The sequence below is a fragment of the Macaca mulatta genome, chromosome 1, assembly GCF_049350105.2.
Source record: "Macaca mulatta isolate MMU2019108-1 chromosome 1, T2T-MMU8v2.0, whole genome shotgun sequence".
Classification (NCBI taxonomy): Eukaryota; Metazoa; Chordata; class Mammalia; order Primates; family Cercopithecidae; genus Macaca; species Macaca mulatta.
This window is the reverse complement of record NC_133406.1, coordinates 62,572,562-62,595,666: the sequence shown is the minus strand read 5'-3', so window position 1 is coordinate 62,595,666 and position 23,105 is coordinate 62,572,562. Positions and strand designations below refer to the sequence as shown.

At 47.3% G+C, this 23,105-nt stretch overlaps 1 protein-coding gene and 1 long non-coding RNA gene across 24 annotated transcripts in view; one reads left to right on the top strand and one right to left on the bottom strand.

The window, feature by feature from the left end:
* The window catches only part of NFASC (neurofascin), a 200,828-nt gene extending 187,516 nt beyond the window's left edge, over nt 1–13,312 (bottom strand). For all 23 annotated transcript variants that reach the window (XM_078004025.1, XM_078004018.1, XM_015119315.3 and 20 more), the window contains exon 1: nt 13,182–13,312. Coding sequence is in view for 21 of the 23 variants with exons in the window: in XM_015119315.3 (XP_014974801.1) it covers nt 13,182–13,288 (107 nt within the window). In the remaining 2 variants the exon portion in view is untranslated. The remainder of the gene's footprint in view (nt 1–13,181) is intronic.
* LOC114680177 (uncharacterized) lies at nt 12,635–22,334 on the top strand. Its single transcript, XR_003732253.2, has 3 exons — nt 12,635–12,740; nt 13,528–16,328; nt 21,693–22,334. It is a non-coding gene; the product is annotated as an uncharacterized LOC114680177 (long non-coding RNA).
* The last annotated feature ends 771 nt before the right edge of the window (nt 22,335–23,105 follow it).

Sequence of the window (23,105 nt, the reverse complement as noted above, 5' to 3'; positions counted from 1 at the left end):
ATAAGCACCTGGACTGGGGCTCCACCCGCTAACTGGTCAGACCATGCAAATCAACCCTCCCTGTTTTCTTTTACTGAAGAGCTTAGCTAGGGTGACTTCTGCCAGGAAGTGCCCTTGCAATAGCATCACTGCAGAAGCCAAAGGGGTGGATAGGAGGAAAGCAGACATCAGGCCTCCTCTCAGTACTAAATCTACTGGAGGAGAGGAGTCACCGACCCCTCAGGATCGGGGGACTGGCACCAGGTGATGCAAACATTCTGCTGACATCACACCTGGAAGTAAGATGGTTAGGGAAGGCTCATGGGGTTGTCCCCCTTGTATGTTCCCATTTTCTTTTAGTATCACAACCAAAAGTAAACCTGTAAGTGAAACAGACCAATGCTGGGTTCAACGGCTCTGTCTAGCAGAGAGGGGACAGTGGTGGCAGGTGGTGATTCTTCTATGGGGAAGATGTCACAGCCTCAGCCTCAGGGCCTCAAGAGCACTGAACAGTGGCTTTATGGTATGGTGTCAGCCGAGACTCACAAAGCTCCCATGCTGTCAGATCCTAACATTCCCTAATAGAAGACTGGAGTCTCTGTGATACTCAGACTCTTATCTCACTAATTAATACAAGCAATAGCCAAACAAAGAGGCTTCTCAAACAAAGGGATCATCAACCTGTGCTGGAACCCAGAGTTTCCCGATAGGTAACGAGCTGGGATTAGGAGACTTTGGAATCAGATACACCCATGTGCTACGTGGGGCAAGGTGGTTCCCCTTCTGAGCTTCCATTTTCTCAGTGTAATGGGAACAATAACGTCCACTCAGGGTTGTGATGAGTCAACGAGATGACAAAGTCAAGCATCTAGGACAGTCGCTGATACAGAGTAGGTGTCCAGTCAATTGCATGTCCCATGGCCTTCTTGCTATTCTGTAGATGCAGGCACACATAGTGAGTGAGACCCCAGAGGGTCTGTTAGGACATGAGTCAGAGGGTTAACATTATAGCTTAGCCCTGCCACTTTGGAAATGAATTCTTATACAACCATTTATCTGTACAACACTAGCATTTACAGGGCCACTTCTCTACGACTACTTAAATCACCCTATTAAGTGGGCATTAGTATCCTCATTTTACAACTGAGAAAATGAAAGCTAAGGAAGGTTGAACAGTTTGTGCTAGTCACTTTAGCCCCAGTCTTCTGATCCCTAATTCAGTCTCTGCCCCTACCCGCCGCCACCAGAATAATCATCCATTTGGTATATATTTACTGAAAGCTGACTTAGTTCCAGGCACTGGACACCCACTTAGAGTCGCTATTCCAAGAGTAGAGCTAGCCTGCTCTAAGCCAGCCGCATTCTTTGATCCCTCATGGGTGATGGTGGATCTACAGGAGTGGTGGCCAGGGCCACCAGTGCAGGTGGTAGTTATGGCACCAAGTGACAGAGCCATTGGCATCATGTTGTAGTCAACCGAATGAACCACTCACACATCAGAGAACTACTACTACTGCGGTGCAGGTGTTAGTAATACGTTGTAAGACACTCTCTGACCTCAAGCCACTTACAGTCTCTAGTTGTAAGGAAGATATAGCCAGGTGAAAAGCACAGCAGAAGGAGGAGAAAAACTGTCCGGTGGTTCTCAGATTGGGCTATATAGTAGAATTACCTGGAAGGCTTTACAACATCCCAGTACCTAGACCCAACCCTCAGAGATTGCAATTTATTTGGTACAGGTGGGTCTCAGGTATTGACATATTGTAAGATCTCCCCAAGCGATGTTACCATGTTGGCAGGGTTGAGAACCCATGTTTAGGGCCTTGTACATCAAAGCGCAGTTTGCAGACTGTCAGTACTGGCATTACCTGGGACCTTGTTGGAAATGCAGAATCTCAAACCCAATCCAGACCTGCTGATTCTGAATCTGCATTTTAACAAGACCCCAGGTGATCTGTGTGCATGTGGAGGACTGAGGGGCACTATGTGGAAGACGGTGAAGGGCAGACTCCTCCCTGCGAGTCAGCCAGAAAAGTCCTTCCCCAACCCCAGCTGGGATATGCAGCCCACTCACTCCCCACCAGGCAGGGCACACCCCAAGACAGTAGAGCCAGGGGCCTGGGTGATCATGGGGAGCCACATCACCAAGCTCTGCTTCTCTTGCTCCTCCAGAGCTGCACCTGGGGCTGCATCATGGGGCTCCATGTGCCAGAGCTGATGGAGACCCAACAAACCTCTTTTGTGACTAAAAGGAAGTCTGAGAGCAAGGCTCTGTCACCATTTAAGTGACAAAAAGAAAAACAAGTTTCTTCCCTTTCCACAGTCCTCTTCCTCAATGTCCCTACTCTCTTCAAAGTGCTCTTCACCATGGAAGAGGAGAGGTGAGCTCAGGACAGCCCTGCCTCCGTATAGCCCAGTGAGAGAGCAAGCTGCCTGACCAACCATAAAGGCAGCTCTGTTACTGCAGGCATGGAGGTGGCTGGTACCAGCTAAGCCATTCCCTCATGAAGGAGGGAATCCTTGAGAGGCCAGACAGGGACACACATGTAATCTGGCCCCTCCAGCACCCTACACCCCACCCGCAGCTCTGGATCCCTGGTACCGCCTTTGTCTTTGTTTTTCCCTATCAGTTTGTGTGTGTGTGTGTGTGTGTGTGTGTGTGTGTGTGTGTGTGTGTGTGTGTGTGTGTGTTTCATATGTGCCTGCCTTTGCTCTTCCATTAGACTGGGAGCAACCATCTTCAGCTCCTCCTTTGTCACTGCCCACAGTACTGAGCACAGAGACTTATGCCCAGCAGGGGCTCAATAAATATTATTTGTATTCATGTGCACACATTTTCTAGGGGTCAAATTCACTGCTCCATGCTAACAAAGAGTGACTCACAAGCAGGCATTTATTAGGGATTACCATCAGCACATTGAGATTCTATTGGAGAAAACAAGAAGACAATAAGAAATACCTTCAAAAAGCATGCACTCTGGTTTAGGAAATCAGACTTATATATAGCAAGCCTAAGACCAGAGACACAGGAAATCAAGCATGTTTATGGTAAGGTTAGGCAGGCCTACGGAGGCTGGCATGTGCCAACACCATGGAAATTTTCTGCTCTAGTCTTTTGACAGATTATTATTACTTACCTCTTGCTTGGCATTTGTAAGCATTTATCACCCTTTGATACTTCTAACACTCACTCTTCCTTGGGCAAAAATGGCTCAGAAAAACAAAAGCAAAACAGAAAAAGGTTCATCTGTACCCCCACCCTGGGCCATGTCCACTACATCAGATAAACGGGATGACAGTAAAGATACACAGAGTTGCAATGGGAGATGGATCAGGACTGGGAGCCTTTCCCTGCTGAGATGTCTGCAAACATCTGACACCACAGCACATTATTTGTACCCCACCTCAACCCACAGCCAGCTTTTCAGGGCCATAAACACCACATAACTTTCCCATTCCAGGCTCCAAAAAGTCTTAGATCAGGTCCCTGAGACCCCAGCCAGAATGCAAGGAGCCTTCTCTCTGTCTTTGAATGGAAAACTTGCAGGGCATCATGTATGGTTGTTCTCATTTTGAAAACAAGAAAGTCAGGGCAAAACTCACAGCCAGACGCAGACTTCAGCTTGGATTCAGTATGGGGCTTTCTCCAACAATTTGTCAAACTTACCCCCACTCAAAAGTCCACTTTACTCTAAGTCAAAGAGACTTAGGTATGAGGATCAATAAGGAGATGTAAGTGGCAAAGGTCAAAGATTCTGACTCTGTAGAGCTGTGCAGTCCAATACAGTAGACTAGCCACATGTAGCAATTTAAATTTAATTTTAATTCAAAATTCAATTCTTCAGTCATATTAGCCACATTTCAAGTGCTCATGTACTTAGTGGCTTAATCATGTTAGACTGTGCAGATACAGAACATTTCCATCATCAAAGAAAGTTCTATTGGACAGCACTAATATAAAGCATTTAGATGTTTCATGTGAAGTAATGAGTAGGGTGTTCTGGGAAGTTCTGCTGTTCTCCCCTGGTTTGTTGGGGTAGGTTTTAGGTGTTCTGTGGAATGTTGAATAGTGGGTGTGCATTTTCATAATGAAAGAAGCAATGTGCTGGGATTCTCATGTAAACACAAACGTTCTAAGGCAACACAAGGCTATAAATTGGGTCATCTTAGCATGTATACGTGGACACACAGTCTCTCCATACTTTTGCTTTTGTCACAAGGACTATGAAGTCAGATACTGTAACTAGTTTACTTACAAAAAGCCCACATGCTGCCTAGTCCTAGTCAGAATCATTCTCCAGATCCCTTGGCTGGTTCTAAGCATTCCCCAGCTTTACTTTCCAACTCAGCATCACTGAAGAGAAAAATCTCTCAGGTCAGGTCAGCACTCTGGACAGCGACAAGCTCTTTCCTAGTGTATTTCAGCACTTCCCTCTGCCCCAAAGGCCCCTTCAGAAGGAACTATCCCCTCAGAAACCACCAGGTGCCTGGAAAGGGACTTCCCACCCACTTCTTTTAACACCACAATCTTGTTGTCTTCAGAGCAAGAGAGTGTTCAGCTATGAAGCTTCAAATACTCCTCACCAACTCCAAGAAAAGTCACTCCTCAGTTAGCAAGCTAAGGTTCGCTACAGTCTGGCCCCAGACTGCTCCTTCCACTGTTCCAGCCTGGCCAATTCATCATGTCTGATCAAACTAGCTGTTTCCCTCTTCTAGCCCTTTGAGTGGGCACTCCTTTCCCCACCAGAAATGCCATTTTCTTATCTTTGCCTATTCAGGCCCTACCCATCTCTAGACGCCCAAGCCAACCCCCACTTCTCTTCAGAACCTTCCCCAAAGACTTTAATTTACACTGATTTCCTCTGTTCTCTGACATCCCAAAGCACTTCTAGATTAGATCATGCTTTAGAAACTTAATTACCTACCAATCATCTTGTATCATTACCAGGTTCATATGTGGGTTTTGCCAGAACTAGCTTTTGCCAGCAACCAACCATGCAGCCACAAGTCAGTCATGCCACACTTCTGAGTCTTCATTTCTTGATTAGTAAAATAACCACCTTGAACTAAAACATTTCTAACATTTTTTTGAGTTGAGGATTCTCTCAGAACAAGTTTCCACCTAGAAGAGTGCAATGCACGTAGTAGGGTCTTCAAATAATAACTGCAGATGCAATGAATATCTTACAAAAACAAAACCAGAGCACATCCCAGGGCTGAGGCCAGGCAGAGAATCCTGGTTTAGCTCCCAATGTGGATGACAAAGGCTTCAATTCCACTCAGTGTGTGATGATAATTGGAAAGATATCTAGTTTCTGTCCTTACCTACGTCAGCATAGGAAAATCATCTATGGCCTTGGAGGCATTTTCCTCCACAAAGGCATTCACCTCCAACATGTGGAAAAATACCACACAATGGGTATTATAACAATGGGAGTGACAACAATGTCTTGCATATAAATATCTCTTATATAGGTCAGCCAACACCTGACAGCAATGTACTAACTTCATTTACTAATTACACACAAGCCCAGACAGATTAGGAAAAGTAACAAGAAGCATAAACATTGGTGGTGCCCCCAAACAAAACTTTGGCTGTCTCACGAATCAAGATGTTCCAAGAGTCCGGTGGCAGGGAGACAGACTTAAAATTTTATCTCAATATTATACTTCCTGTCAAAATGATAGATAGCTATAATACCTCCTCATAATTAACATCCTGTTATTCTCAAATAATTTGGCTTATGGTCAATAAACAGTAAGATATAGGGGAGATTCTTCCATCTTTGAACAAGAAAAAAGGCCTAGAAACATTTAATAACTTTTACATTGCAAATAAAGATAAAACTAGAAACAGACCTAGTTGGAACAATTCTACTAACATAGGCACCACACACACACACACACACACACACACATATGCACACACATATCCAAATACACAACTCAGATAACTCTTAGTAATATAAAGAAAAGAGTGATGAAATTCTCTGACCCTGAAATTGGAGCTTTCACCAAATAGTTGTTTAAAATGCTACTGCCAAAGCAAATTGGCCAGCATCAGTAAAGAAAAAGGGAATTTTCATCACTGGGAAAAGTTCTTGGAATTGCTCTGCCAGCCATTTACTCTCATCCCAGAAAATCACAAGATCTGAGAACAAAACTTAGCATCTGGTCAATCCACTCCAGTTGGCCTAAACTGGATCCAGGAAAGGCCTAAACTGGCCTTCAGCATGAAGGCCAGAACTCTCCCATCCTAGGAGGCCTTTCCCAGAGCTGGGCATCCTTTGTGCTCAGAGAAGCAAAGCAGGGAGACGGCAGTGCAACCAGGTTAGAAGAGTAAAGACTAGCACTCAGGGTTCTCTATGATTTTGTCTCCATATACTGCTCCAGACACATCCCTCACTACTGAATTACATGCACCCACCACCCAAACCATGCCATTTACCTTCATAAATCAAAGATCCTCTGCATAGTCCTGCCTTTGCACATGGTTTTTCTCTAGTAGTCTTGGAAGAAGTCTTCAAGTCTTGATATCTCAAGACCCATCGGCCAGGCGCTGTGGCTCACGCCTGTAATCCCAACACTTTGGGAGGCTGAGGTGGGTGGATTACTTTAGGTCAGGAGTTCAAGACCAGCTTGGCCAACATGGTGAAACCCCATCTCTACTAAAAATATAAAAATTAGTGGGGTGTGGTGGGCACACCTGTAGTCCCAGCTACTTGGGAGGCTGAGGCAGGAGAACCACTTGACTCGGGAGGTAAAGGTTGCAAGGTTGCAGTGAGTCAAGATCGCGCCACTGTACTCCAGCCTGGGTGACAGAACAAGACCCCGTCTCAAAAAAAAAAAAAAAAAAAAAAAAAGGCCCAATGTGATCTTCTGTCAGCTTTCTAGCACTTACTTTCTGGAATTAGCAAATATTATTTATATTTGGACACACATATCTTACCACCTATAGGGCAGGAGACAGGGTCTCATAAGCCTCCACATTGCTCCAGAAGAAGATGTGGTACCCCTGACCCAAATAGCAGGTGCTTGGTGATAATGATAAGAATAATCAGACCTTCTTAGGAGGTTCATCTGCCACCTCAAGTCAGAACTACGTATGAAGCTAAGTACGTGGGGCTGGGTGGGGCAAGCAGAAACAGGCCAAAAGGGAACTCACTTGGAGGACCACTGTCCACGCAGCCTTCCTCCAACTCTGGGTGCCAAGGACTTTTTTATTCTAGGACTGACTGGGAAATCCTTCCTTCCAACCCCTGAGCGGCTGATCCCAGGGTGTTTATCTCGTTAACTCTGTTTATTGTGATCCCGGTAAGAGGTTCTGAAGCTCTCCAAGCCCCTCTCTAATTAAATTCATTAGAACAGATTGGGGCTTTCTTTCTGGATCTCAAAAAAATTAACAACATGATTAGCATCATAATAAGGGGGAGAGGGGCTGCCAGGGAGGCCTTTCAGGAGGGGCCGGGCCAGTCTGGGAGGGGAGGCGTGAGGAGGAGCAGGTGAAGGAGGAGAAGGCAGATGCTAAGACAGCTGCTTCCTGGAGGAAGAGAGCAGCAGGAGCTGGGAGGGGATGATAGGGACGTGAGGGGATGACCCCACCATGCCCCAGGCACTCCAGCTTTTTCATGGCACTGTATGTGGGAGAGGAAAGCCAGGACAAGAAATTAATCAATGACATAAATCCCAAAAACACGGACTGTGGGACAGGAACTTGCAGCAATCTTCTAATTTTACAGAGAAAGAAATCCATCTAACAATGGGGCCAGAAGTTGAAGGCCCCTCGTACCTTTTATGATGATGTCCTTTTCCTGCAAGACTTTGCTGCATGGACCAGGGAGAAGGTGGGGTGAGGGTAGAAAAGAACAGGCAGGATGAGGAGGTCACTTCTTTCCCAGAGAATCTGAACCCAAGTTTTTGCTTATACACCTGATGATTCCTTCATCTAGAATACTCTCTGCTTCTCTTCCATATCCAAATTCTGCCAATTCTTCGAGACTCAGTTCCATTCCCACCACCTCTGTACAGCAGTTAGCATCGGATGAATATTTACTGCCAGCTAAGTATTACATTGGGCCTTTCACTATCCTCTCACATTTAATCTCTGTAACAGCCCTGCAAGGTTCATATTAATATCCCCATTTTGCAGATGAGCTGCAGCTATGCACCTAGCAAGTGGAAGAAGCAGGGTCTGAATGTAGATCTGTCTGATCGCAAAGGCTGAATGGTTTCTACTATGCCGTGTCACCTCCGTGACTCCAACAACTGAATCCAACTAACAGATCATGCTTTTCTTTGGAATTTTACTGTCCAGGGTCCGAGGCACCAAGGAAGATTTAATTAGACCCTGTATTGTCTTGTTCTCAAGGTGTTTTACATGTCTCAGTCTTATTTCTTCTATCTGAAAGCAGGAACCACATTTCTGTATCTTTCAGAATAAAGTAAGGCACTCTAAAATGCTTTTTAACTGAGTCCTTCTAACAGATTTTCCTAGAAAGCCTTGTGCATGTGGATAAAACATGCAGCTTTTTATTTTTCTACCTGGGGTTGGGTGGTGGGGTGGGAGGTGGGGCTCAGTACAATATATGGGAGAGGAGCATAGGCTTTGAAGTCAAATAAATAAAGGTTTAGATTCTAGCTCTGCGACTCACCTGTTCTGTAATCTTCAAGAAGTAACAGCTTCTCTGAATCTGCCATTTTCTGTGAAACAAGGAGCCTAACAATATCTCATTTGTAGGTAACCCTTTCAGGATGAAATGAAATGATGCATAGAAAGCACAGAGTGGGGTGCCTAGCACATAGAAAGAACTTGATAATGATGACTATTGTTATTATGCCACTTTTATTTTTTCCGGCTTGCCTCAAGTCCTAATGAAAAAAGAGTGGTCTGAGAGTTCTCAAGCTGGCACAATCTAACCAATATCCTGGGTCAGCAAAGCTGTGGAAGTGCCTGCTCAAGCACCCAGCAGAACCATTAACTCCCAGGCCCTCTTCTGCAGTCCAGGGACCAGGCCATATGCATCCAACATCTGCCCTTACAGTTGGGCCTGGGCCCTTGCAGCTAGGCCTGGGCCTTGGCTGGGCATTGTAAGTGTCCAAAGTTTGTCATCAACTTGCTCAAGCCAAGGCAGGGGTCTGTCCAGACAGTTTGGTGCAATCACTCCAGATCCTACTGCCCACTATGACCCCTCAGCCATGCTCCTACAATGCCAGGAATTCATCTAACCTCAATTACAGCAGTTCTTGTGCTGAGTTTTAATTTCGTTTCATTTCTGTGTCTCCAACTTGACTTACACGCCCAATAGCTTGCACAGTTCCCAACAGATTCAAAGGCTCAGGACACATTGATGAAATGAACAAATATGGGTGTGTGGGTGAAAAGAGGGGCTACTCAGACAGATGAAACTGAGAGTCTCTCTCCTTAGCTAATTTCCCAGTTCAGCTATCGATATTTGTGGGAATCTGTGGTCAAGTGTATAGCTTCTAAGGACCTCTCCAGCTTACCAACAACTTCCCCTCCCCGTCAATGGCTCCCACCTGACTCTGGCCTTCCCATAATGTCAAATCCTTTCACACACAGCAGGGCTCACAATATTTTTCCTTGCCTTGCGTCTGAGCATATACCTGTGCGTCTTCCCTACACACAGATAGCTCCCAGAGCCTCTTTCCTCTGACTCACTGACACTCTAAGCATATCCAGCCACACTTTACCCCTAAAATCCAAGAGCTTAGAAGATGGGATTGGGAAAGTCAAGCAGCCTTGAACTCATTGCAGAGCTCCCTCCGGTTATTCCCCTATCAGGTTGTAGCTGCATCTAGCTGGGTTCAGCTACACACAGAACATCCCCCCTCCAGCCCTTCATGCTGGGGATCTGACAACACCTTGAACCTCATCTTGTCTCCTACCTTTTCCTGACAGTCAACTTCAGGGTCAGCCCTGAGCTACCATCCAGGATAGCATCAGCCAAGCCCTCTTCATAGCTGTGGAGGACAGGGTGCTGATACCACCGGAATTAAAGACCTGGCTGTGTAACATCCCTATCCAGGTGCTCTCGCTCAAGCTTATCTATGTTATTTGTCTGATCACCTGTCTTCCTCTTCCATTGCCCAGGAGCTCGGAGAGACTGGACCCTGGCTTACTTTTCATCTCTATGGTCTCAGCACCTAGCAGAGCACCACACTGTAGGGATTAATGGATCTTCGTTAAATGAGTAAATATGAAACTGGCCTTATGTTCCCCTCACTTCTCCCCTCCCCACCCCAAACATCACCCCAGTCAAACAGACTGAGAACTGAATTTTTCTACTTCTCCCTCTCTGACTTCCTAAGAATTTCTTTTTCTAAAGACAAAGGGATGATTCTCACACCACAGCTCCTGCATGATCTTGAAGATCTCAGAGTGCCTCTGGCCTCCAAAAAAGCATGAGGGAGAAGAGTGGAGCCAGAGGTAGGAAACAAGTTGCAATAGACTGATCAGAGCCTTGGTATCCTGTCTCTCACTCACCACAGAAATCAGACCCTCCTCTGACCCACCTACCTCAGAAATGCAAAGCCAGAACCCCACCCCCAGCTCTCAGCCACCTCTTCAATGTGTGCCTGAAAGAACCAGCCCTTGTGAATGCAGCCAGTGCAGCCCACAGGGAGCTGGCTAGGTACAATTGGAAGGTCTTGCTCTGGCTCTCTGGGGAGCTAGCTCCTCCCTCCATGTGCCTTGGTTTATTTCTCCATAGTCTTTCTGATGCCAAACAAGGGGGTGAGGGGTGAGATTCATTGCACAAAACTGGGAAATATGTACATTGTTATCAGAATCCCCCACTTCACCTGAGCTCCAATCAAGCATTTCAACATCAGAATCTTAACCCAATCAGCTCTCAACAACGGCTGCAGGTGATGCTTTCTCCCTGTACCAGGAAAAGCTGGCAGCCCTGAGGCACTGATGCCAGGGAAAGCTTCCAGCCCCACCCCAACTCATGCTGGAGAGGGGACGGAGAAGGGTGACAAAGCAAGGGGCAGCCAGTCCCAGCAGCACATCCCCTTGCCGGCACTGCCTGAGGCCCCTTCAGAGTTTACTGCATAGGAGCTGAAGGAGTCCAACCACTTGGATTCCTAAAGTGAGAAAGCCTTGCAGAGAAGGGACAGGGTCTGTCTGCAATTTGCTCTTAATGCCCCAATTTAAGCCTCTGGGTTTCGTCTGAGGCCCCCAAGACAGGAATTGGGCTGCCATTCCCTGTTTCACAGTGGCAACCACAATTTCTGGGGCTAAGTGGGAGTGAGCCTCTTTCCTTATTGGCAGCATAATTCTCTCTCTCTCTCTCTCTCTCTCTATATATATACACACACACACACGCGCGCGCGTGCGCGCGCGCACACACACACACACACACACACACACACACACACACACACCCCTTCAGTTGAATCCAAAGACAAGGGGAGAAATTACTCCCTCCGAAGTGCCAGCTCAGTCAAGACAAAAGGTGAAATGTATTAGCTGCTTAGCAGGCCCCTGATCTCCTTCAGTTCTTCCTGCAATGCAATTCCACCACATCCAATCATCCCCAAACCAGAAGGAGGATAGATCTCTGCCTGTCTTCCTCCACTACCCCCACCTCACAGTTGGTATGGCCCCTATCCCCAGAGGCTTCCAATCTTCACACACATTTTCCCTGGGCTATTCTCCTATTGCTTTAAGTTCTGTGGGCTCTGAGCCTGGCTTTGGATCCACACAAACAATTAAACTCCTGTCTAACCAGGTCTCAAAGCCCTGTGGCTTGCCCTTGCCTTGCTGGAGATTTGATTGCGGCCCAGCAGGGCCCAACACATTTCCAAGGGTAGATGAGACATATTAGGCCCTCATGCCAGCGACACAGGCAGGCAGAAAAGGCGTATTGTCGTCCTCTCCCCCACACTGAGGGAGGAGGCATCTCTGCTCAACACACACACACACATGTATGTGCACACACACACACCACATGCCAAAATGCCAAGGAAAGAGTCAGGAGCAGAACCTGGCTGGGGACAGGATGGGGGCTGCCATGGGGACCAGATTCTAGGTGATTCAGCACTCTGCCCACTCTTGGCCCAGCCCATGGGCCACACTCATGACAGCTCCAGATGCCAAAGTGCTGACTTGGAGGCTGAAGCAGAATCTTTTCTAAAATCCAAAATTCTCCAGCCCTCCAGCAGGGTTCCTCGTTCAGGCCCTTACATCAGGGCTCAGGCCAAGCCCTAGGAGGAGTCTGCTCAGTCATTCCCCTGGACCCTGCCCCTTCCCCATCCTAGTTTCCCAATGCCTAGCACCCCCTCCCCCAATTCATCTAGGAAACAAACCTGAACAGCTAGAGGACCGGGGCAGCTGCATGGCTGGAGAGGAACATAAGAGAGAGGCCTACTAACCCCCAGCATTCTTCTTCCCCAAGCCACAAATAGGATCAAATACGCAGAAAGGGGTTATATTCCACAACTGAGATCTCCATGCAGGGAAGGAGGGTCCAGGGACCACTGAGGGAGGGCTGAGTACAGGCTGTGTGGCTCCATACAGCACCAGGAAGCGCAGTGAGGAAAGGTGACGGGTGTCAGGCCAGCTAACAGCCAAACAGGGAGAAGGCGGGGTTCTTGAGAGGGACTGTGATGCGGGAGGACACCAAGAGGCAGCTGGGAAGGGGCTGGGACAGGGCGTGCACAGGGGGACTGGGGGAGGACAGGAACTGTGAGGGAGCGAATGGAGAGACAGGACACCAATTGGTAGGGGCATGAGATGGGTAAGAGAATAGGGGAGGCAATAAGGGGTTGATGTGTGCGGTAGGAAAAATAGGAGGCATGGGGTCATCCAAAGCGGGGTGTCGAGGTAAACAGAAGTACAAGGGCAGGCAGGGCTCACGGACGAGGCGGGGACAGACAGGAAAGGGAAAGGGTTGAGGATGCGGGAAGGGGGAGGGGACGCGGCCAACGAGATAGAAAGGGTGTTGGGGTGGGCAAGGGGCTGGTAGTTGGACGGGGATGGGGTGGGTATATGGACAGAATCGGATGGATTCGGGGCAGGTGACAGTGTGGAGAGGGGAAGGGATGGGAATGTGGACGGAGGGGGAGGGGGACAGGTCAGGGGATGGAGACAGAGAGAGGAGGGCGGGAACAAGGGGGTGTCGCTAGGTGGGTTTCCATGATTCTCTACCCCCATCTCTCCGGTGTTCGCGCTCGCCTACCTCCAAGAGCTCGGGCTCCGGCCCTGGGCGCTGTCTGAGCTGTCCGCTGCCGGCGCCGCCACTTCCCCCGCGTCCCCTGCAGCGCCTCTCGCCGCCAGCCGCCGCATTAGGGCAGAGACCAGCCCGTGCGCGTCCCCGGGCGGCCGGCGCGCCCCCGACAGCCTGCGTGCGCGCCCCCACGCCCCTCCCTTCGCCCGCCGAGCGGCCGCGGAGCGGGGACCAGGACAGAGGCGGAGGGAAGGATGCTCCGGACGCAGCCCCGCCTGGCGCGCTGGGGAGCGGGTGCCCAGAGCCAGGGCCGGAAAAAAAATCTTCCTTTCTCTTTTCACCTGAGCTCTCTTTGCAGGCTCGCCTTGAGAGTGATAACAACTCGTCTCCCCCGTTTCCGTTCGCTGAGCACCTACTACGTGCACAACACACAGGAGGAGGTACACTGAAGCCCCAGCAGGATCGCGTGTCTGTCCCTCCACCACAGACTGTGACTTGAGGGAGCAGGAAGTTGCTGGACAGCTTGTGTTCTCAGGGCCTAGCACAGAGACTTATTTGTGGTAAACTCTCCAGTAAAGTTTGTTGATTGGCAAGTCGTTGGATCCTGATTCGGGGATGTGAGAGGTTGTGACTACTATTAACAGTGAGGGGCTTTCTTTTAAAAATGAGAGATTTCCTCTGTCCTAGGGGGACTCAGGCCTCAGTCTTGGCTGGAGAACTATCTGACATGACAGCAAGACGTTTCTCTGTGGACCTCAGTTTCCACAACTGAACCATGAAAAGTTGATTGGGTGGTCGCCCAAGGTCTCTTCTAGCTCTGACATGAAGACTACATTAGGTCCTGACTAATGTGCACAGGACCTGAGCTCAGAATTATCACCTGAAATAGTGGAAAGATCCCAATTAGGGAATCATAGAATCTTAGTCTTGGAAGAGTACTTGGAAGCTTCTAGTTCAGCTCCTCATCCAAAACTACAGTGCCCTGCAGCACCCCTCTGTGGCCCCATTCAAGGACTAGTTCCTTTCTCTGTGCTCATAGCTCCTACCCTGGCACCACTGTCCTTTATTCTGGATGAGAACACCAAAGTTCAAGGAACCTGCCCAAGTAATAATTGAAAGCCCAGATGCATCTGACAGTGCCTAGTTAAAACTACTTTGCTATTTTAAGATGGGCCCTAAGATTTTTGGATTTCACCACTACTAGAATCTTCTAATATGGTCAAGTTGAAGGATCACAGGATTTGCCAAGAAAGTCCTGGGTTACCAGCAGGTTGAACTTGGGCAGTTCACTTAACCTCTCTAAGTCGTCTTTTTCCCATCTGTAAAATGGGGTTAGAGTGAGCATCAATGAGATAAGGCACTGAACCAAAATGCTCTTTACAAATGTTAATTATTGTTCAGCCTTCCCTCCCCTTTCTTCATTATTTTTAAACAGCAAATACACGAAGACCTAGAGAGATAGAAGATCACACAGTGGTTTGGTGGTTGAAACTGAATTGGGACTCAAGTTTCATGGCCTTAGTATAAAGAAATCGAGTCTGGGCCTGAAGGGCGCATGGAGACCCCCAGAGGTCCTGAGGGTGAAGGTGTTTCCTTGGGCTCGGTGGTGTCCTAGAGCTGCAGGCAAGTCCTGATGCAGGGAGAGGCACCCCCTGCCGGTGATAGACTCTGGGGACTAAGAGGAGCCTAGGCACCTTGCAGGCTGTTCTGCTGCTGTGTCAGGAACAGACTCACTCAGGACCGAGGGCAGAAAGTGGTTGCTTTTTTTCTTTCCTGACATTTATCTGGCCTTCCTGCTCCTTTTTCTTCCCTGGGTTTGCACCTCTAGTTCTGGCTGGAACCCTCAGCAGGCATGGACTTTCAACCCAGACCTGAAACCCCACTCACTGTGTCCTCTGTCATAGTGAATGGCAAGTCACAGGATTTTCACATTCCCTAATGTCTCATTCCTCCCAACGAAATTCCATAAGCCCTGCCTCATCCTGGGCTCAGACCAAGAGAAAGCCCCAGGCATGAGTCTCAGGCACTTGAAGCCATCCTCTTCCACACTGGTCCCTAGGAAGTGTGGGGAAACTGGCAGATTCGTGCATTACTGGTGGAGGTTTAACTTGGTATGGCCTTTTTGGGAGAGCAATACAGCAGTACCATCAAGACTTTATACACTTGACCCATCAATGCCACCTCGAAGCATTCAGCCTGCAGAATCACTGGCCCAATCCACAAAGATGTGTATTCACAAGGACATTCAGTGTGGCTCATCCAGAGGACAATGATTACATGCATTATAATAATCCATGCAATAACACAGTTTTAACAATGATAACACACACACATTTGTTTTTTAAAAAGCAAGTGAATAATGGCATGCAGGGAAGAAAGGTATTATCCTTTTCTGGGGGAAGAGGGAAAGCAAATTGGGAGACAGGGTTGGAAGAAGAGGAGAGAGGGATGATGCCCTGGGCTAGTTTAGAAGGTGAGAGCAAAGGCCCTCAAGCATGCTAGGAGGGATCTAATTTTTGTTGAAGCCTTTCACATATATTATGTCACTCAATCCTCAGAAACCCCAATGAGGTGGGGATCATTGTTCCCAGTTTACTGATGAGAAAATAGATGCCTGGTGAGGTTAATAAGAGTACAACATCGCACAGATGGGGTGTGGTACAGTGTTAGCTTTGCCCCAAGAGAGATCTGACTTTTGCCCTTGGCTCTTGGGAGGTCATCTCTGAGTCCTTGGATTATCTCACCTGATAAGAGTGCCTTTATCTACCTGGGGGATTTGGGCCAAACCAGGTAGTCTATACTAACAATGATGGATGGTGGGGTCTTTGGGCATGTATCAGCTCAACCTCCAGAGGGGCTAGAAACTAAGGTCAACCACTTGGATGGTCAGCCATGACTACATGAGGGGCTAGAAACTAAGGTCAACCACTTGGATGGTCAGCCATGACTACATGACTGAGCCCCAGTGAAATCCCTGGACACTAAGGATTGGAAAGAACTTCCCTGATTAGCAATATTTTGCATGTAATGTCACACATTGTTCCTCGGAGACTTTAGTGCTGTCCCCAGCTTCATCAAGATAGAACAACTGCGGTCTCTGCACATGAAACTCTCCTGGACTCCGCTTGACCTGTCTCTTCTTTTCGCTAATTCTACTCTGTATCCTTTTATTGTAATAAGCCACCATTATGAGCCTATGAGCTCTCAGTGAGTTCTATGAGTCCTTCTAGTAAATTACTGACCTAAGAGGGGTCTTGGGAATGCTTGAGCTTGCAATTGGTCAGAAGTAAGGATGGTCTCGGGGACTGCTTCCTAACTCTTAGATGGTAAGTGGTGGAATTGGGAGTTGGACAAAGATCTTAGAGCCTCCAGGGTGTGCCCTCTCCCACTGCACAACACTCCCTTACACCGACCCATTGTATAACAATTGCCAAAGAACAGAAACTCTGCCACTGATACAAAAGGGCTGGGCTCCTGGCTAAACCCCACCCTTAAACCTGGAACTGTGGCCCTAAGTGGATATAGCTGACCCCATTTTTCCTCCCAAATGTTGCCTTTTTGGCCTGCCTGGCCCCTATCCCGTGCCCATAAAATACTTTAGCTGGCAGAGAAACACAAGTGGCTGAGTGGCAAGGATACAAGTGGCTGAGCGGTGAGCAGAGAAGCAACTGAACATCAGAGAGTATGGATAGACATAGCTAACTTCAGACAGTACAGCTTCAGAGAGGGGCCCAGATGGAGACGGCCAGGCTTCAGAGAAATACCATCTTCCCATTCCCTTTCCAGCCTCCCTTTCACTGAGAGCCAACCACCACTCAATAGTCTTCCACACTCATCACCTTTCAAACAGTTCATGTGACCTGATTCTTCCTGGACACTGGACAAGAACCCGGGTGCCAAGAGGGCAGCGGTTGCCACTCTGACCCTACACTGAGCTGGTGGGCACTTGGCTATCTCTGGACAGCACAGCTGAAAGAGCATTGGTTGTAACACACTTGGATGCTGCTGCAGGACCCGCACAGAGCGCTCCCACCAGAGAGGAGCGACCAGCCAGTTCTAGCATTCGTTCGCTCTGGTTCCCGCACTCACTTGCACACTCCCTTCTGCCAGGAGTGGCCATCGGCAGGCTGAGTGAAATGAACCACTCCAGTTCCTGCCCACAAAGGGGGTCAAGGGAACAATCCTGTGTCACCATCACGAGGAAGAACAAGAGCAGAGTGATAGTCACGCTGAGCTCTAGCAAAGCAGGTGGATGAAGATGCAGAAAAGCAGTCAGAGTAGCATGTTCAGAAGGAATGTAGAGGGGCAAATTTTAGAAAGTTCCAGGAATATAGCACCCCCCCCCCATAATGCAGGAGGGCAGGAAGGTAGGTGCAGTGAAAGCCAATGGGAAAAGCCACTAGGAATTTACCGTAGGTCCCCCGAGAAGCTACTAGACTCTGATCTCTTCTCTCATCTCTCCCTCATCATCTTCTGGTCTCTTCCTAGGCCAAGAGGGAAGGTTGCATCCCAATTTGCACACAGATTAAGGGAAGGAGGGAGGGAGCCAGGAGCGGGGCTCTGGTCCTTCTCCCATTTGGCCAGTGCACACATGCTGGTAATCCAAAGCAGTGGCAGATGTGGAGACCCCATGCGGTCTGCAGGTCCCCATCACCCCCAACACCTGTCACATTCTTAAATGCCTAGAATTTTCTTCCCCCCATGCTGGGAAGAAAGGAAGCACTCAGCCCAGCTCCAAGCTGGAGAGCATCTTTCCATCTGCTCTCTTACTTCCCATTTTGAAATTAAAAAATAAAAATCTCCTTGGGAGTTGCCTCTTGCCCACCACTGCTGAGGGCCAGCCATAGAGCTGAGCTTATGCGGTCATATGCCTATGTTAGAACTTTTACCTTCCAGATGCAGAGACCTCCCCAAGGCACATAGAATTAGTCTTCCACTGTACGTGGGTGAGATCCCATTCCTAGCTGAGATGGGGCAGTGAATGGGAAAGTTAGAGAGGAGGAGAGAGAAGCTTTGGAACAGCCATTAACCAGCCTTGACTCTAGGCCTGGGTATCAGACCTGTCCCTGCTCCAAGAGTGAGGGAGGCAAAGGGTGGAACTGCCCCACCGCCTGCTTTTTATACAGAGCATATTTCCACCTTTAAAGACTACCTTTGAATTTCACCTGCATAAATATATTAGAAAGAGTAGAATTTTTGGAGTCTTTCTCTACCATGATGAAAGGCTTTGTATTAGTCTGTTCTCTCATTGCTATAAAGAAATAGCTGAGACTGGGTAATCCACAAAGAAAAGAGGTTTAATTGGCTCATGGTTCTTCAGGTGGTACAGGAAGCATGGCAGCATCAGCTTCTGGGGAGGCCTCAGGGAGATTTTACTCATGGCAGAAGGGCAGGCATCTTCACATGGCCGGAGCAGGAGGAAGAGAGGTAAAGGGGAGATGCCACATACTTTCAAACAACCAGATCTCGCTATCATGATGACAGCACCAAGGAGGATGATGTTAAACCATGAGAAACTACTCTCATGATCTAATCACCTCCCACCAGGCCCCACCTCTAACATTGAGGATTGCAATTTGACATGAGATTTGGGTGGGAACACAGATCCAAACCATATCAGGCCTATACCTGTTTATTAACAATAGTAGTAAAAGAAGCTATTTCTTGGCTGGGTGCGGTGGCTCACGCCTGTAATTCCAACACTTTGGGAGGCCGAGGCAGGTGGATCATGAGGTCAAGAGATTGAGACCATCCTGGTTAACATGGTGAAACCCTGTCTCTACTAAAAGTACAAAAAATTAGCCAGGCGTGGTGGCAGGCCCCTGTAGTCCCAGCTACTCGGGAGGCTGAGGCAGGAGAATGGCGTGAACCCAGGAGGTGGAGCTTGCAGTGAGCCGAGATTGCGCCACTGCACTCCAGCCTGGGCAACGGTAGAAGACTCCTTCTCAAAAAAAAAAAAAAAAAAAAAAAAAAGAAGGTATTTCTCTCTCGTTCCTCCAATGAGCCAACCAGCAAGAAAAGCCCAACTGCAAACTCTCTCTCTAAACATATGAAACCTTGGTTTTCTGGAGGGTTTTGAGGACTGATCTTCTAGGTAGGTTGCATCATAATCCTGTGCCTAGACAGGGAAATATGGTCCCTCCCCAGCTGGGAATCCTGGAAAACCTTTATCAAAAGAGCTTTTCCTTTTGCAGTTGTCTTGCAGACATATTTGTGCTAATAGTCTTGAGAGTGATTGTGCCCTGCTAACCACAAAGGCATTCATTTCATCTTAATCAAATGGTTAAAACAAATTAAAAGCCTGATGCGGTGGTGCATGCCTACAGTCCCAGCTACCTGAGAGGGTGAGGTGGGAGGACTGCTTGACCCCAGAAATTGGAGGCTTCATTGTGCAATGATCATTCCTGTGAATAGCTGCTGCACTCCAGCCTGGGCAACACAGTGAGACATTCTGGTCCCTTCCACCCACCCAAAAAAACAAAAAAAACCAAAAAAACAAAAAAAACAAAATATGTTAAAACAATCTCTTTTCCGAAAAGCCCTTACTCACTTTATCTTTGTGATGTACTCCTTTCTGAAGACTCAGCTTAAACATCTCTCGTGTGAAAACAACAAAACAAAACAAAAACTCTTATTCTGCCAGACTCAGCCTCTCATCTGTGCAGCCGTGCACACAGTAAGGGCTTCCCTCATAGCATTTACTGCACTGCGTTTCCAACTGGAAGTTTCCTAGAACAGGGACCATCTTCCTCTCAGTGTATCTACAGGGTCCTGCACTATACGCTGCTCATAGCTGAAGCTATGAATGAGTGAATGTATGAATAAAAGTATGAATAAAAGCAGAGTTGCTATGAATATAGACAGTGCTATCTAATGACAGTAGCCACTAGCCACATGTGACTATTTAATTTTAAATTAACTAAAATTAAAAATTCAGCTCTTCAGTTAAGCTAACCACATTGTAAGTGTACAAGAGCTAGCATGTGCCTAGCGGCCACTGTATTGAACAACAAAGATGAAAGAACGTTGCTATCATTGCAGAAAGTTCTATTGAACAGCACTGGTCTACATTATGATGGGCACCAGCTGAAGTTATGCAGTGTGTGACCTGCATAACTGTTCAGAGTGGGCCTGTATGAATGAAGTACCTCCCTATGTGCAGTGCTGTGCTAGCTGCTGATCAAAGAATTACACAGACGTTTGTAGTCTAAGATAGGCATGAGAACATCAGAAAACACATTGTAAAGAATGGTCCCTCGATGAGTAAATACAGGCCAAATGAAGTAAACAGACTATGGGTAGGTATCATCAAATATATAGGGAATGAACAGACCGAAGAAGGGAAACATAAAGAAGTTTGGCTGTCCTCATAGCCTAAAAACTAGTGTCTGTTTCCCTTCTTATATTTGAAATGGACATTACTTGGCTAGAATTATTTCCTGGAGAAATAAACATATTAGACAGAAATAACCATGCCGGCCATTGAAATATAGCCAAAGAAAATATTTGTCTTCACGTAGCAACCACGGAAGCTCTCCATCACGGCAATCACTGATTTTTCTGGGAAAGGTAAGATTTATGATGGTCTTTCTGTTGTTTTCAATAAACCATGGAAATGTCCTATCCATTGTAACATTTCAGCCTCTAAATTGTCTTTCTGACATTGCCTCTTGCACATAGCAAATGTCTGAAAATCCTTTGTCACACCAAGTGTCTCAGTTTTCTTTTTTTAAGCTACCTCAGCTTTCTATCAGGAAATGTGGTCCCTGTATCTTGAGGGCCTTTTTCACTTCCTGTAGGCTATTTTTTTATTCTGCCAAAGAAACTGTCAGTTCCCCACCCAGCTGGGGAAAAGGAAGGGAGACTTCACCTTCACTTTGTAGCAAGTCAGGGGGACTGTGCTCCAGTCTCTAGACCCTAGACCCAAGACCCCAGACCCTTCTGTTTCTATCCTGTCCTGCCCCTGCCTCCACCCCCAACACAACTTCTGCTGGCTGGCAGGATCAGCAGGAGTAGGGCGTGGAGCCAGGAGGTCGCAGCTGAGAACCCAGCCTGTGGGCCTGGACACCCCCAATTAGTTTATCTTATTAATGCCAATTTATTAGCACAGAACCCCTGGGAAGTGGGCAGGAGGAGCTGTCTGTTTAAAATAAGCTTTTATATTTCAGGTCTGCAAACTGCACACCTGAGCTCATGGGGAGAGGCCAGGCCCGAGGTGGGTGGCCTTCCTGCCTCCCACCTCCTCTGGGTAGACCTGGGAGAGCGGATCTGACAGTGGCAGATGGGATGGTGTATGCTTCTGAATACAAGATTTGTCACAGTTTTACATGTAATTGTGCAGGTTTCCTTTTAAGAGTCCTCCAAGACTTTGTTAGCAACAAAGAATTTCTCTATTAAGCTTTATAAATAACATAGCCTTAATAATTAAATCTTGTTTCTTCTCAGGGCTCCAAATGGACTCACTCCTTCAGTTCTTAGGTGTTAGGAGCTGGAGTAAATGATATTTTCCTTATATTTCCTTAGGGACTTTCTGACTTGTAATAAGTCCTCATCATTCACCCCGTCATTGAAGCTGGAACTGAAATAAGTGGTGCCACATCCTCTCAGACACAAGAGAGCATTTTAAACAAATTGATGAACAGTCATTTAAGGAAAATATTAAAAGTACCTGAGACATTTTCATGGGCCATAAGTTCCCTCTGCTTCATACGAACCAAGTGCTATGACCAGGTGAATCCTGCCTGCAAAGATGTGGGAGTGAGAAAAAAGAAACCCCTTTTCTTGTTCACACTTAGCTTTAAAAAACTCCAAGAGCAAACAAAAGCTGCTCATCCATCCTTGCCCAGGAAGAACCTGTCCATGGATAAGCATTTGACTATTGTGTGTGTTGGTGCATATTAAGGGGAGATCATCAGAATCAGTGGTGAGCTGGTAAATATTTAACAAGTGGTTCACTGGAAAGAAAAAAAAACTCAGAAGTGTAGCATTTTCTGATTTCTGTGGTATAAATTCCCCTACCATGGTCAATTTCAAGACGACAACACGATGTCACTCAATGTGATGAAGGACAGACTATTATATCACATTTCTACCATACAGCTACTGTGAATGTAAATAATCTCAAGATCATAGAAAATAGTAAAACACAGTAAAATCATCAGAAAATGATGGGTTTTGAGTTATTTCTACTTTTTCATTTAATGTAATTATTTAATTGTAAGTTTATGTAATTTAATGTTTCCTGAGGGCTGTCTCTCACAGCTGGCTTGCAAAGTTCCTGAAAATTTAACAATCGGCTCCTATGAGCTGGCATAAGCTGGTTCCAGCACATTATTGCCCTGGAGCCACTCAGTCACATGTCTGTGTCCCTGTTGTTATTGCCACTTCCGGCTTGGAGTTTCTGTGTCAAAGCTCCCACAGCAACCTCATGATGCATGATGCGTGTTTTGAAAAAGTAGAAATCAGATGTCGTAGACACTGCTAGTGACCCAGCCGTATCCACTTTAGAGCCGGTGCTCCCATCCCCCAGCTGCTGTGAATGCTGCAGCTAATGGGGAAGGGGTCACACCTGTGTCCCTCCCTGAAGCCCTGATCCCACTGCAGGTCCCGCCTCTCCTGAAATGCATGGAGGTTGCAGTGACCAATGATGACTTACAAGGGGCACAAAGCCCTTTCCTTGCCTCAAGGAGGACTATTCTTTGGAGGATTTACACTCAGAGTATCTGTGAATCAGGCCAAGGTCTGATGTGCCTTTACCTGGGACACATCCTGGCTTGGCAACTTCCTTTATCCTACTTTCCACATTCCCTTCCTCAGTAAATATGCACCAAATTGAACTCAACATGAGCAAAGACAGTACCAAGGCTGACAAACAGGCCTGTGTTCAGGAGCAGTAAGAGATGGAAATCTGCAGTCACACGAGGTTGGGCTGGGCTT